The sequence below is a fragment of the Nothobranchius furzeri genome, chromosome 7 (assembly GCF_043380555.1).
Source record: "Nothobranchius furzeri strain GRZ-AD chromosome 7, NfurGRZ-RIMD1, whole genome shotgun sequence".
NCBI classification, from domain to species: Eukaryota; Metazoa; Chordata; class Actinopteri; order Cyprinodontiformes; family Nothobranchiidae; genus Nothobranchius; species Nothobranchius furzeri.
Genome location: NC_091747.1, coordinates 76,284,796 through 76,300,773, shown reverse-complemented (window position 1 = coordinate 76,300,773; position 15,978 = coordinate 76,284,796). Strand labels below are relative to the sequence as shown.

The 15,978-nt window shown below is 45.4% G+C and overlaps 1 protein-coding gene across 9 annotated transcripts in view; it reads right to left on the bottom strand.

Moving 5' to 3' along the window:
* kdm4c (lysine (K)-specific demethylase 4C) overlaps positions 1 to 15,978 on the bottom strand; it is a 50,972-nt gene that overhangs the window by 21,297 nt on the left and 13,697 nt on the right. For 6 of the 9 annotated variants that reach the window (XM_070553757.1, XM_070553761.1, XM_070553760.1 and 3 more), the window contains exons 6-14: positions 13,230 to 13,279; positions 11,679 to 11,782; positions 11,453 to 11,590; positions 11,127 to 11,320; positions 10,676 to 10,905; positions 6,914 to 8,817; positions 6,711 to 6,822; positions 574 to 785; positions 26 to 269 (exon numbers count right to left, since the gene is read on the bottom strand). In XM_070553757.1, coding sequence (XP_070409858.1) covers positions 26 to 269; positions 574 to 785; positions 6,711 to 6,822; positions 6,914 to 8,817; positions 10,676 to 10,905; positions 11,127 to 11,320; positions 11,453 to 11,590; positions 11,679 to 11,782; positions 13,230 to 13,279 — 3,188 coding nt within the window. The remainder of the gene's footprint in view (positions 1 to 25; positions 270 to 573; positions 786 to 6,710; positions 6,823 to 6,913; positions 8,818 to 10,675; positions 10,906 to 11,126; positions 11,321 to 11,452; positions 11,591 to 11,678; positions 11,783 to 13,229; positions 13,280 to 15,978) is intronic. The other 3 variants (XM_015954216.3, XM_070553759.1, XM_015954217.3) reach the window with 3 other exon arrangements.

Sequence of the window (15,978 nt, the reverse complement as noted above, 5' to 3'; positions counted from 1 at the left end):
CCTGCACACTTGCATGCATACATACTTGCGTGGACCTGCAGGCAGCAGCCCTGGCAGTAGAGGAGAGGAGATGTGCCATCTTCCTGCAGCAGCGGGTTCGTAGGAGTCGGAGGGCAGTTCTGCTCTCGGAAAGAGAAGCAGATCTCTGGGATCAGGGGCTTTGTCCTCCTCAGCCCTCCACAGGGAGGTGTGAAGCCTGCCACCAGAGGAGAAGATTTGGAGGTGTCCTTCGCTGTGACGGCTTTAGTGTCCTCAGCCCTGTCATCAGCCTGTAGGAGGAAGAGACGGGGTAATTTTCAGGCTTCAGTTCAGACATTAACAGACTGGAATGCTGACAGGTTAGGTGGGTGACAAAATGGTTGCCCTGCTCTTTTGTGATGGCGGTTGTCATTCTCCGTGACATTTTAGTTAGCTGAAGATTACAGGGGCTGAACAGACCCACATGACAACTGTGACCTGCGGGCTTAGTATCATTTCCGTTATTATTTACCAGCAATTATTCGGCAGCAACTTTTGCAAACAGAGAGCAATTAGCTTCCTTTATTCCCACAGCGTGACTGAAGTCGTATTTACCTGATAATACGGCATGAAAAGCGTGCACACAGCACAGTATGGCTGCATGGTGGCAGCCTGAGCATTGTACTCCCTCTCTGCTGTGAAGCAGCTCTTCCTGCTCTGCCAAAGGTAGATGAGGGGCTTCGCCCACGCCTCCACCTCCCGCTCCCCCTCCTCCTCCTCCTCGGCCAGGCTCGCTTCAGGGGGCTCTGTTCCAAAACGACAAACACCTGAGCTTCAAGATTAATATTCAACTCATTTACTGCAACACAGTGTAAAGTTTTATAATGAATTAAGAAGTTGTTTCTACAATGGAGGGTTTAGCCGTCAGGATTTATGTGAGAACAAGAATAATTGATATAATAAATTGCATGGATCCCTTCGCCACGTGACATTTGATTATCCCGTTTCATCTTTTCTTAACTCTGAAAGGCCAGAAACAAACTCAGTCCAATCGTTTACTGGCTTAGATAGAAGACGCCATGAACTTATTAAAAACTTTTATTTTTCTTCATCATGGCCGAAGTCAATTCTCTGCCCGACTGTTTGCTAATTAAGCCCATTTCTGATTATAGAAAACAGCACACATCATTTTCATGATTGACTTTTCCAGCATTCCAACTCATCTGCCGACTTGCTGCTCAAATCCCTACTCCGGAGAATTTATTAGCAGCATTTTAATGGCTTCATTAGAAACGACTGTGGTGTTATCAAAATGACAGCAGCTGACAACAAAACAGGAGTCAGATTAAAAAACATGTACGCCTTCATCACTTTGAAGGCTTTCTTCCTGTTCAAATTGACAAATATATGTTTTAACGGACTGTTCTGCCACCAAAATCCACAGACATCAATCACTTACTGGAGAAAGTAGATGTAGCTTGGCTTTATGAAGGAAAATGTTTTCTGAAAATTGGAATGTTGCAACTTAATTTCATTTCATGATTTAAGTCCTTGCTTGAAGGAATACACGTTGCCTTTCATACAGCATTTTAAAAGGACTATTTTTTGCGAAATCAACTTTTTGGAGTTTTTGGACCTTGGACCATATTATATTGCAATTTCCTCATGAAAAAAAATACCCAAAACAGATTAAGCTGCATTTTCCTGTCTTACCCCTGCTTTCCACAGGAGCCGTCAGCAGCACGTTACTGCAGCAGCACGTCTTGCTCGCGTAAGCTGCTGCTTGGCCCTTCCCACGAGACGCGAAGCAGCAGGGGGGCAGCTGTCGCTGACAGAGCACGAAGTCACACGAGTGACTTAGTCAGTAAACACAACAACAAGCAGGAGAAAACTACAACATGGTTTGTGTTTTATGTTCTGTCCGTTTTATAATCGCCAACACGGACCTGAAAAACAAAGGAGACCGCTAGCTAGGTGATAACGTCTCACGGGGCCGCACAGTTGGTAACCTTTTTAAAAGTAAAGCAACCGGAAGGCAGTACGTTCTTTATTCTGAAAATCTCGGGAGCTTCTCTCCATTTCCGCGTCCAATTTCCTGTCTTTCCTTCCCCAAAAATGTCGAACTTGACCCGTTTCAGAGGCGTCGCGCGTAGAAAATAGAACCGGTGCGTAAAGGCCGCGACATGCTGCTCCTGAGACGCGGCCGACTCGCGCTGCTGACGGCTCCGGTGGAAAAGGTTCTGTTGACCACAGCGGTTCCTATCAGCAGCTATGACGTGCTGCTGCAGTAACGTGCTGCTGACGGCTCCAGTGGAAAGCCGGGGTTAGCTGCAGATCCCCTGCAGGTCTGCCAAGCTAAAGCAACAGCTGGATGGAGCATCTTTTCGTCACAATATCCCACTCCTCCCCATCCCGGTAGTGCCTAAACTGCACGCTCCTCCCCTGGCCTGTAAACACTAACGCCCACTCTCTCCAAGTAGACAGCGGGTGATATAATCCCTGCAGTTGTGAAGAAGTTATTCCATTCTAATCTAGTCTGCACTTTTGATCAAGCCTAAGTGAAAATGTGTTTTTGTCTGCGAGGGGTACAGGAATTTGTTCAGTCTTCCTACAGAACCGTTTAATCAGCAGAAATGGTTGGATTTTATCTTCTGGAGCTCTCATAGTCGAGTCAGTATGTGTTTGTCAGTGAAGGTGATTTCACAGCCTGTTTATTAAACCATTGCTAGTACTAGAGTGGATTTTCAGACCGATTACTTCTTCAAACTAACTAACAAATCCAACATCAAAACCACCCGATGGATAGAACAGAGCGGTCAACCAAAATGCTAACTGCTAACCGCTAACTAAACGGTGATAAAGTTTGGAGAGTCAGGGATGTACTGGACCAATAATTCATCCAGCCTGACCGGACCTGACCTCGCCGAGTGGGCCAGTTCAGCTGCCAGGCTACTGGGAAATGTCCCAGTGCTCCTGGTGGCCAAATTGCCACTGGTGGTGTGCATAGCCAGAGCTCCTGTTGCTGTTTGCTTCTTCTGCTACTTCTTATTCTTCTTCTCCTTCATGGCCCATGATGCTTTGCTGGGGATCTAGAGCTACATCGTGAGATTTAATCCAATTCACGCATCTTATTTTCAGGTTGAAAAAATACCTCAAGGATATTTTTCAATATATAAAATTTTTGAACAAATGACACTTCCATTGTGCCAATGGTAATAATAAAGTTTAAAATAGCATGATACCAATCCTTTAAAATGGACTATGGCAGATTATGCATAATCTCAAACAATATCACAAAATCAGGTAGTTTGAAAAAAGTTTTGTGAATTTAATGATAATGATAAATGATCTGCACTTGTATAGCGCCTTTCAGAATCAGAGGACTCCAAAGTACTTTACACTACAATGCATCATTCAACCATTCACACACACATTTATACTCTGGTGGTGATGAGCTACATTGTAGCTACAGCTGCCCTGGGGCACACTGACAGAGGCGAGGCTGCCGAGAACAGGCGACACCGATCCCTCAGACCACCACCAGCAGGCAAGGTGGGTTAAGTGTCTTGCCCAAGGACACAACAGCAGAATTCTCTGTCCGGAGCCGGAATCAAACCTGCAACAATCCGATTACTGGACAACCCGAGCTACTGCTGCCCCAGTATCTCTGAAAAAGGACAAATTTACAGACTATGTAAACCAGTGGTTCCTGATCCCCACAAGGGGGCGCCAAAGCCTCTCAGTGGGTCACCAGGACCTCTCCACTTTAAGGGGTTAAAACTTCATTTATTACTTGTTTATAGCCTACATTTTGCTCACACTTTTTTCATGAGTGAAAAGTTTACTGATATTAAGACAGGAAATAATTAGTACAGAAAATGTAACACACTTTCAAGAACATTTTGCTCAGCTCACTGTTTTATTTTCAAGTGTCAAAAGTTCATTAAAGATAGGACTGGTTGATTAATCACAGCATTTACAGTAAATAATCTAGTATAAACAGTAATATACACATTTAAGTACATTTTGCTCAGTGTTTTTTTTTTATGTGTCAAACGTTTATTGAAAGGAATGATTGATTTATCAGTGTTTACAAGAAACAACGTGTTCAGAAAAGTAATACAAACTGTCAAGCACATTATGCTCTGTTTGGTTTTGTTAATGACTTTGTTCTGTACTGGAGCCTACTATTACTGTTATCTATTGAATCAAAGCATATTAAAATGTGCTTGAACAATTTAATTATTTCTTAATACTGTTTGTACCGGAAGAGAGAATGGGAGGGGGTTGTCAAAAATTTTACTGGTAAAAAACGGGGTCCCTTGGGAAAAAGGTTGGGAACCACGGATGTAAACCATAGTAAACCGACCAGCTGTGGCGGCCATCTTTAATTGGATTGACTCCAAATGTTAATCAAGCTGTATCCACATTTGGGGCATGCATCCTTCAAAGGCTGCATTTGAAGGCCGATTACGTCATAGCAATGTGTTGAAGGCTGTCTAAATTAGATAGTTCCTCCAAGTGAAAACCACGTGTGTGTTGTTTTTTTCCTCGGATTTGAAGGACAGGTATGGTGTATTCTTCGTAGCCCATCCCATCACAAAATGTACATTTGATGATTATTTTGGAAGCGTTTAATTAAAATCCTGTCAGTGGTTCAATTTATTTTCAGTTTACATTGACCTAATTCAACTTTTGCGGTAACCCCAACAGGAGAGAGGGAGAATGTGACGCTGGTTTTCTTGGTGACATTCCAGACATTTTTGGTGTATGTGAATATTCTAAAACGTTACTCAGGTGTTGAGTTTTGTCCATTTTTATTTAGTACTTCCCCTTCAAAGCCAGCAGCAAATTGATGCAAATGAAGGGAATTGTGCAGCACCAACTAACTTACTTTGTAGCTTTAAGCCCACTTTTATGTGGCTAGAAGGAAATTAGTGACTTAACAGGGGCTTCAGTTAGAAGCTATTGATTCAAAAAGTGAGAATCTATTCAGATTTGCTCAACCAAAAAATCCACTTTATTCGCAAGAGGAAGGTTTCTTTACAAACCAGTGTGTGCACTTTGCGAATCGGAGCAAGTAAATGACCAAACTGTGAGCATACGTCTATAACAGGGAGCCGAGGAAAATAACTGGTGCTTCAATATTTGTTAACATAAAAATCCCTCAAAATAATTAAGCCTCCTTCCAAGTATAAAACAGGCCTTTCATAGCCACGCCCATTTGATCGTCATTCCTTCGTTAGAGATAAACAACTACAGTTCACAGCCATGGAGATCGTCGTTGTCTTCCTCTACTAATCCGGGTCCGGATCGCGGGGGCAGCATCCCAACTAGGGAGCTCCAGACCGTCCTCTCCCCGGCCTTCTCCACCAGCTCCTCCGGCAGGACCCCAAGGCGTTCCCGAACTAAAATGGAGATGTAACCTCTCCAAAGTGTCCTGGGTCGATCCGGGGGCCTCTTGCCGGCAGGACATGCCCGAAACACCTCCCCGGGGAGGCGTTCAGGAGGCATCCTGACCAGATGCCCAAACCACCTCAACTGACTCCTTTCGATCCGGAGGAGCAGCGGTTCTACTCCGAGTCCCTCCCGAATGTCCGAGCTCCTCACCCTATCTCGAAGGCTGAGCCCGGCCACCCTACGGAGGAAACTCATTTCGGCCGCTTGTATCCGCGATCTCGTTCTTTCGGTCATTACCCAAAGCTCATGACCATAGGTGAGGATTGGGACGTGGATAGACCGGTAAATCGAGAGCCTGGCTTTCCGGCTCAGCTCCCTCTTCCCCACGACAGATCGGCTCAGCGTCCGCATCACTGCAGATGCCGAACCAATCCGCCTGTCGATCTCCCGATCCCTCCTACCCTCACTCGTGAACAAAACCCCGAGATACTTAAACTCCTCCACTTGAGGTAGGACCTCTCCCCCGACCCGGAGTTGGCAAGCCGCCCTTTCCCGGTCGAGTAGTAGTATAAAACAGGCCTTTCATAACCACGGCCATTTGATTGTCATTCCTTCGTCAGAGATAAACAACTCCAGCTCACAGCCATGGAGATGATAGATGTAACTATGTGGGTTAGGGTTAGGAGCATAAAGAGTTGGTAGGGAGGTCACTCCCTCCAAGATTATTAAAACCATGAAAACAAATAGATGATTTATCACAAAGTCATTGTTCTGAGGTAGACCAGAGGACTTAATGTTTATGTGTGCGTGTGCGTGTGCGCGTGTGTGTGTGTGTGTGTGTGTGTGTGTGTGTGTGTGTGTGTGTGTGTGTGTGTGTGTGTGTGATGACGTCAGACTGTTTTATTGCTGCTGGTGGTTCGGATAATTAGAAAAATAAGGAAGGAGAAAAGGATCTCAAAATTGAATGATTTACTTTGGGAAAGCACAGATTTTATTATTACTGTCTGATTAGCGTGATTACGTTCTAGGTTATTTTTTTGTTATAATGTCATCTTTAACAAACATTTTGTCTTTTCCGCAAAGTTAAATAAGCTAAAAAAAACTTGAGGGTGGCCATATTTTGGATCACTGCAGTTTAAAAGAAACCAGAGGATCGTGGTTTCTGGCCCGTCGCCACCCACCCATGCAACACAAACCACAACAGGAAATGACCCTGGGTTTCTGTCCAAATAACTGAGCCTGGCTAACAATACATGTCTTTACAAAGTTAAACCACAACAATAACTCTAAACGAACCACGTGTGTGTGTGTGTGTGTGTGTGTGCGTGCGTGCGTGGAGAGAACATGCCCACCCTCATCACTGGTGGCCTGTTGCTTGACAGCAGTGGGCACAGCTCTTGCGGTGGGTTTCCTGAGTGGATGACGCCAGCTTTTAGAAGTCCTCTTCGCTGACAGGGTCGGGTACTGGCACACAAACGGAGATGAACAAAATGTTTAAACAGCTGTGTGAAGATCTGAAATCTGCACATTACTGCTGTGTGTAAAGAGCACTCACAGCACAAACTTCTCCTGGTTCAAGGCCGGGATCTTCGCACTCGTACTTATTTGAGTCTAATTCATCCTCGTCCTCCTCCGATGACGACGACTCGCTGCTGCTCTGCCCCTTGCTTTGTAGCTCCGCGTGTTCACTATCGGATTCCCCTTCTTCCATATCCGACTCTCCATCATGTCCCCCCCCTCCTGTCCTAACAGGCAACATTTCCTCCACTTCCCTTTGCCTGCTGAGCAATAAAGACTCAGCCCCATCCACTTCGTCTCGTTGCAAGTCATAATCTTCACAAAGTCCCAGAGGCTCAATAGCACAGACTGAAAGTAGAGAGGTGGGCTCCAGTTGGGCCCAGGTGGGGGCCCCACCTATGTCTTCCTGATTCTCGGACCTTTGAAGGTCTTTTGCTGGGTCTTCCAGGTCTGTGACCTGTTTGCACTGAGGTTCAGTCCACATGGTGTAGGGCAGAGGGTCATGGGAGAAATCATGGGAGAGGTCTGGGTGCAGACTCTGGATGAGGACTGCAGGACCCTGGGAACTGAAGTTCTTCCAGATGCTACTGGAGAATGGTTTGGGCTCTATGTATGCATTTTGGTAAGAACAATGGGAAGAAGAAGAGAGTGTCGTGTGGTGGTTGACTTGCAATACTGGGTGATTGTCATTTTGAGTGCACCGAAAAGGGTCAGAGTTAAGGAGACAATTGTTTGTATTGTAGGACGCCAATGGGCAGCCCAGACTACTCATATCGTCTCTAGGAGCTGTGTCTTTGGAGTCATCTTGATGCTTATCTGACATGTTGGACTGAGGAGACGTTGTTGCAACCGTCTGGCTGACGGCAGCATCACTCAGTCCAGAAGTAATCATTTCCTGCTTTGTTTGATGCTTTTCTGGAACAACTGAGGACATTTCAAGCATCTCATGGCCATGAAGAGGGGTTATTTTGTGAAAACCACCAGGAGCTAAATTTGCAGTGTTTCCTTTAAAACCAGACATTGCTGCCTCTTCAGGATTCACTGGAGAATCTTTACGCCAGTCGTCAGCATGTTCTACTGCACGAGGATCAGTTGAGCACATTGCATCTTCCTCTTCGTCTCCACGAGAGGATGGAGACCCGGTTGGCGTCTCCCTCTGAAGCACAGGTGCAATTTGGTGGCTGCATGATGTTGACTTTGGGAAATCAGTAAAGGCATCATTTGCATGGGTGAGGGAGGGCATCTCTTGCGTCAGAACTGGGGGTAGAGGACAAATCCCGACCCTATCCTCTGGCTCTAGTGTGAGCTGTGGCATATCAACAGTAGTCTTCTGCAAAAGTGGAGGCAAAAGACCTTCTTCACTGCTGCCTGTTACCACACTGCTTCTGTGTTGTGAGGAATGGAAGGAGCCATTTAATGTGTGACTATCGCCCTCTGCTGGTTCACTCCTTACATCATAAAGTGCTTCTGTGGTGTAGTGTGGATTAATACATGTAGGATCAACAACCGTCTTCTCTGGTTTACCAGCGCCGTTCGTGTGGTTCTCAGTACCCGTGTGCTTACTGCTCTCTGCTTTCAAACGTAGGTTTTCAGATGAGGAACTTGTTGAGTTAGCTCTCGTTTCAGGGGGACACGAGTCCATTTCTGCCTCAGGGGAGCTGTTTGTGTTGGAGGTGAGATCTTGAGGCATGGAAGAGCAGCACCTTGACTCATTAACTCCCGGGTGCATCCGAGTAGCCTCAGGACTTCGTGTAAATCCTTCAGGACTCGCCTCTGTGACCCCGGGCCCAGAAGGGTCCTGAGAGTCCGCAGCAGCTGACTTTAGCTCAGTTTGTACCGGTGAGGTGGTGGAGCTGGAGGTGCGGGACGCATCATTACCAGATTCCAAACCTTTACTCTCCACGCGATTAACCTTCACCACACACATCTGTCTGCAAGACCCTGTCAAAGGCAAAGGGCAAATAAACAAACAGCTGTTTAGAACACAAACAACTCCAGCAGAGTAGCATCAAAGCATCATCAATAACGAAATGGTGTCTGAAAGTGGGTTACAGGAAGGGAGAAAATGATAAAGACGATGATACTGATCGTTTGGGTGTGAAATTAAAGTGCTGAAATCAAACAGGCCAAACTGCAAATCAAACTTTTGTTTAACAATGAATTTTGTGCTCATTTTTAGACTGAAAAGTGAATTTGGGTTGGTAAACATTGGCTGTAACAGATACAGGGTATCTGCAGGTTTAAGGGAGCCAAATTTAAGACTTTTTAAGACCTTTTTAAAGGCAACTTTGACCAAATTTAAGCTATTTTTAAAATTAAATAAATTTAAGCTATCATTTCCAGCTATTGCCTAGAACCGGTGCTAACCACATCGCAAACGTGGGATTAGCCATACAGTTACCATTAAACTTCCCCATGGCGCAAGCTCCCACTAGCTTAACCAGCTAATGTGCTCATCTAAAAATAGCCCCCTTTCACAACCAACTGAATGTGTACGGTTCCGCTTACGCCAACATCGTACACAAAAAATGCTGAAGACTAACTAGAAATTCACAAAATTTTTTTTGAAATAAAAGAATCTTGTTTAGTGGACCTTTGGTAATTTAAGACCTTTGGAAACTGTATTTAAGGATTATTTGTCATTTTTAAGGATTTTTAAATTTAGAAAAGGAAATTTAAGACTTTTTAAGGACCCGCAGATACCCTGCTTCAAGCTTCAACAACATATTGATAGTTTTATCACAAAAGGCCAAACAAACCTTAAAAATGATCTAAGATATGAATAAATGGTTCCACAATAAATACAGGGTTTAAAATGATATCAAAAATGTATAAGAGCCCCCGGGCGCTTAGAATAACCAGTACTGCTTACTTTAACTCATTCACTGCCAATGACGACTAAAGTCGTCATTTGCTTTTTTTTTTTACTGTTTGAGCATCGGAACGAGCCCCCGCGATGATAGAACAAACATCTCAGCCCTGAAGCCGATCTTCATCCGCATACGTCACAGATCACATGATCAGGAAGCAACACATCCATGTATTAGGAGATCGTTTTGGGCCGTTCCTGTAAAAAAAGTGAGGCGCGAACCGGAAAAGCGTCTGCCGATCACAATTCGACAACGGATTATGAAAGAACGGATAACGCTCGAAACACGCGGCTTCTTCCTGATGTAAGAGGTGAGTCTCCTCTTTGTTTTGGTTGTTTTGGCATCGACATAATGCTAGCATGCAAAGTTCCATGACTCTTAAAAAACAGTAAAAACGGTGAGAAACGCTGGCAGCGAATGCCGTTAGTGATCCGGAAACGGCTGGCAGTGAATGAGTTGAGTTAAAGAAAGAAGGAAGTGTGGTTAAAACATTCTAAAATGTAGTAGTGGATAACTTTCTCAGCATGACGGGGTGAAAATGGCTCAGAAGTCATATTTTAGACTTTGCTGAAGAAATCGTGGCTCTCGGAAAATCGATCATTTTCCCTCACCTTCGGCCTGCTCAGGAATACAGACCTTTTGGCATGCTGCTTATACAGGAATCATTCAAAGGAAATGTTACATTTAGCCGAGAGGAACTTGACCTATGAATGCATGACTAAAAGATCATTATGGAATCACAAGCATGGCAGCTATAAAAGCTCCCAGTAAGAAGTGCCCCATGCACAGCCCTGCTATAAACACATGAATGACAGATTTTAGATATTCTGAAAATGTTTTGATCTAATCCCCTTTGTTGCCTTAATTAATAAATAAAAAGTTATGTAAGAATTTTCTGTTGCTCAAAATTACCCAGAAGCGCCTCTTACCAGAAAGTTGTGATAAATTTGGATTCCGGCTTTGCATGGACTCCGCTTCCTTCTTCTTCCCCTTCTCCGCATCTTTGCTCGTCATTCCCGCTGCGTACCTTCTCACCTTGGACCTAGAAGGGCCACCCAGCCCTTTCTTCTTATTGCAGTTCAATGCCACGCCACCATCTAGGTCCACTGGCTCCTCTGTGGTCCTGAGGCGCTTAGAGCGCATACGAGAGTGACTACTGCTGTGAAGACAAGACCATGAGAGTCAAAACACCCACCAGACTTGGTTTACGCAACCTGAATTATTTAGTTGAGAATCTCTACCAAAAGCCACTACTGACCATATTGTTAGAATACAGTCAAAACTCTACAGGTTTCATATTTTACCCCACACACGTAGCACCACTACCTCACCCATCTCCAACAAAGAGAACATTTAAAGGTGTCAGGTTAAACACAGTACCCTTCGTTAGTTGACTTGGTTTTGCGGCGCCTCTGCAGCCAACTCTGCAGCTCTGGTGTTGTGCTGGGAGTGGGAACAGTGTGGTCAATAAGGGTCGAGCCTTTGCCCAGCATCCAGTTAGCATAGCGATCCGGCTGAAATTGCTTGACAAAAGGCTCCATGGAGATCTTCACCATGTCTTTGCTGCAAGTGCACTGAAGGAGGGAAAACAAAAAGGTACAATCACCCTAATATATAAAAAAAACATTTTAAACACTGCTTCACAGTCTTTTTAGGGACAAAGTGGATATGAGACAGTTTCCTCAGTAGTCTGATTGTGAGGTTACCTGTGTGGCCGCCTTTCCATAGTCTATCCAGCGCACTGTGGCAAAGTTGGTGGACTCGGCACAGTTGAAGCCGTGATTGAAACCAGCGTGGTAACCATATGGGAAGGTGATCATAAACTCTCCAGCTTCCTGAGTAATCTGACAGCGTATCACCGAGATCGGAGATTAGTTTATGTTCCGATAACAGAACAAGCCCCTCGTGCTTTCACACAGGTGGAACGTTTACCTTATCGAAGGGAATTCCATACTTCTTTAGTATGAACGGGGAAATTAGAGTCATTTTGTGACGAAGGAAAGCCTCACATCCCTTGAAGCTGTTGGGGAAAAACCCTGGAGAGAAAACACACACAGAGAATCTCTCAGAGAGTTAAGCAGGTAAAAATCAGCCTGTTTCAACATTAATAACAACACACCGAGTTTTCATTCATGGAGGAGTGATAAAAAGTAATGATGGTGGCCAGAATGTTCATGGATCATTAAGGCCTAGTCCACACGTAGCCGGGTTTTTTTAACGAATATCCGCCCCTCCAAAAACTTGCATCCACACCACCTCGTTTAAAAAAAAAACTCTGTCCACACGTACCCGGATAAATACGTTGTTATGGACATGCCAGACCTGTAGGCGGCAGTACTTCCCCCGTTCTTAACCTCGTCCTTCGTCTGTGGTCTTCCGCAAGGAGCAGTAATTCCGCTTGCAAAAACAAACAAGCAAAAAGCGCTTGGACAATTGATAAAGCGAGCGCAGCTCTGAGGGCATCCATGCTGTCGGCTAGTGTAAACACAGGTCGCACACGTGATGTCAGCATTTTTTTTTGTCACGGAAAGTGACGCTGCGGACCTTAAAACTCCGGTTTTGTCTGTCCACACGCAGACACCCAAAACGGAGAAAACGCAGATCTTCGCTTTGGCCGGAGTTTTTAAAAAGATCCGTTTTCGTGTGAAAAAACTCCGTTTTCGTGTGGATGACAGGCCAAAACGTAGAAAAATATCTACGTTTTGGCAGATCCCTGGCTACGTGTGGACAGGGCCTAAATCAATGAGAATAAAGGAACACATGAACATTAAACATGTCATTAAATGTGACAGCAAATGGATAACTGTCAACCTCACCCGTGTCCCATGACCTCTGACCTTAACCATAACCAGTTTAGGCCTGCTGTGTTTTAGAGGTTGTTCTAAGTTCTTTTGATTTCTTCAAACTTCTCTTGAATAGATCATGAAGTGTTGCTTTAGAGATCTTTCAGCCTAATTCGTAGAGGTAAAGGGATTTTTTTATTCTGCAGGTCTGGTAGCAATCAGGCTAGTGTAGGGATGCACAGATATGAAATTTGGGCCCATACCCATACCTGAAATTAATATCGCTGCTATCCATCCCTAGGCTGGTTTGTAGCTGACAGAACTGAACTCACTTACAGATAATGTGGTTTATCAGTTAATTCACAATGTAACAATAGGGTTACTCTCTTAGGTTGGTTTAGTTAACGGTTTTACCCAGGTTGTCTTTCTGATACTGATAATTGTTTTCTGGTTTGAAATATAATAAGAAAAATAAACGGGCAAACAACATTTGACATAAAAATGGATGATAAAGCTTCAAATGAACTGGTGCCATTTGTAAACTCACAAACATGTAAACATTTAACTACTTCCACATCTCCACATTTATCCCGAACAGCTTTACCGTTTTACATCGTCTTCATTCAGACAGATTTCTTGTACAATTACTGCTCATCTTGATTCGAGCCACCAGAACAAAGAGCATCAGTTATTCTCTGACCTGTAGCCAGACGCTCCAGTCTTTTCCCGTGCTCGGGGGGGATGGCGTACCTGTTAGAAGGGGAGACACACACTTAGTTTTGACTTTGCATTTTTCTCAGTTACCAGAAAGAAACTCAAGGCTGCCATCAAGTGGTGGATGAATCATTCTTCTTTCACAACACTGAACTGATACCAAACAGTTAAATCATTTTCTTATTAGGTCTAATCATTGTGTAATCTGACTACTTCGTTTTAAATTAGATGTGATTATTTGCTAGTCAGACTCCCTAATCTTACTACTGTAAACTAAAACTACGAATATCTTCTTAAAACAGACAAAATAACCCGTCACTGATTGCTAACCAGTTGAGGTTTACGGTAAATTTGAATGACATTATTCTGCATTTTTTCTTGTGTAACACTGCTGATGCAGTTTAAATGTAAACCTCTTCCTAAACTTCCCAGCGGGAAACTGAAAGCATGACAGAAATCCCTCAAGGTTTGACTATGCATTCCATTTGACTCGCTCCGTCCGACTTTGGGTCTGTGGGGCTTCTAACATCATGTCACCTGTCAGCTTAACACAGCACCGAGAGGCGCGGTAAGAGGGGACGCCACCTTTAGCGGAGGTGAAGCAGGGAACGGGGGGGAGGTGGTGGAGAAGATGGGCAGCTCTAAGCTGCTCCTCTCCTAAGATGAGATGTTGGAAAAGCAGCAGGATGAAAAGAGCTCAGCGGTGTGTGTGTGTGTGTGTGTGTGTGTGTGTGTGTGTGTGTGTGTGTGTGTGTGTGTGTGTGTGTGTGTGTGTGTGTGTGTGTGTGTGTGTGTGTGTGTGTGTGTGTGTGTGTGTGTGTGTGTGTGTGTAAGATGATAAAAGCATGTATGTGTGTGAGACCTAGCACACAAAACATGTGCGCGCGCGTGTGCGTGACATTGTCTAGCTGGCTGTGACACCAGCTCCTGTGGGGGTTGCAGGGTTCGCTGCTCTAATGAGCAGATCTACCTCCAGGGGAAGGAAACACGGCGAGTCACACTGACACAGAAATAAAAAGTAAACTGTGTTCTGATCAACCTCCATTCTCCAGCTTCTTCTTGTACATTGCTTTATTTCTGGCTTCCAAATCTTCACACCAACAGCTTTGTAGCTGCGTAGACTAAACTAAAAGCTGGATGTCTGATATGGTCTACAGCATTATGAGTGATTTTCTCCATTTTAAATTAAAATCTATATTTTATACCCTCTCGTTCAGCGGGGTAAACCCCAACGTACAAGCACCAAGATGGAGGGCAACTAGTACGCCCACCCCTGCTTGGCACCTCTCAGTAGGAGCAACTCCAGAGTGGCAGAGTGTCCAGTCCCTTTCAAGGAAACTGGTTCCGGAGTCAGAGCCATGCGCCGAGGTGAGGTGAGTCTGACTATATCTAGTCGGAACCTCTCCACCTCACACACCAACTCAGGCTCCTTCTCCACCATTTCTGTAGCCGAGGATCAGACCGCCAAGTTTCCCCGTCTTTGACTACCACCCATCACACACTGCATCCGACCCCTTTGCCTCCCCCGCAAGTGGGGAGACAATGGGATGAGAAACCCACATTTCCTCTTCGGGCTGTGCCTGGTCGGCCTCCAACAGTGAAAGCCCACCTCCAGGCCTGGCTCCAGAGGGGGGCCCCGGTGATCCAGGTCGAGACCAGTGAACACGGTTTGCACTTGTATTAATCATCATAAGGGGGTCTGTGAGCTGAACTTTAATCCCTCACCGAGGACCTGTTTGCCATGGGTGACCCTGCCAAAGGCATAAAGCCTCAGACAACTTAGTCCTAGAATCGAGACACTCAAACCCCTCCACCACGATAAGGTGGCAGCCCAGGGAGGGAGGTCCATCTTGGTGCCTGTACATTGGGGTTTACCCCGGTGAACGAGAGAGTAGTTCCCTCCACCTACATGTGGGGTGACGGATCCTGACTGTTGTCTGTGCTTATGCACTAAACTAGAGTTCAGACTACCCACCCTTTTTGGAGCCCTTGGGAGGGGGTGCTGGAGGGAGTTCCTTCTGGTGACTTCCTCATTCGGTCATGTGGGCAACGACAGTGAGACCTGGAGAGGTGTGCTGGGGAGGAACGCCCCACCCCCTCGATCTGAAATCGAGCTGTGCTCTGTTGTAGGACTTATGTGCTTGTCGCGGATTGTCCATAATGAACACTATGTTCTGATATAAAGGTGTCCATATGTGCCCTTGGTACCAGGATACCTTAGGCCCGCAGCTCAATGATCAACTTTGTTGTTATCTCATCTAGTCTGCGGCCGTATGTCTTGGACACTCGGGTGAAGAGAGGGGCGGAACTGTCAACTGACCACTACCTCATGGTGAGTTGGCTTCGCTGGTGGGGGAGGCTGCCGATCAGACCTGGCAGGCCTAAATGTATTGTGAGGGTCTGCTGGGAACACTGATGGAGTCTCCGGTCAGAAGAAATTTCAATTCCCACCTCCGACAGCCCTTCCAAATGTTCTGGAGGAAGCAGGGGGCACTGAGTCAAAGTGGGCCATGTTTCATGCTTCCCTTGTTGAGGTTGCTGACCTGAGCTGCGGCCGCAGGGTTGTCAGTGCCTGTCGTGGTGGAAATCCACGAACCTAATGGTGCACACCAACGGTTAGGAATGTGGTCAAGCTGATGAAAGAGACCCATCAGCTCTTTTTGGCCTGTGGGTCACCAGAGACAGCTAATGGGTACCAGCAGGCCAAGCGGAATGTCACAGATTCACAGAAGGAG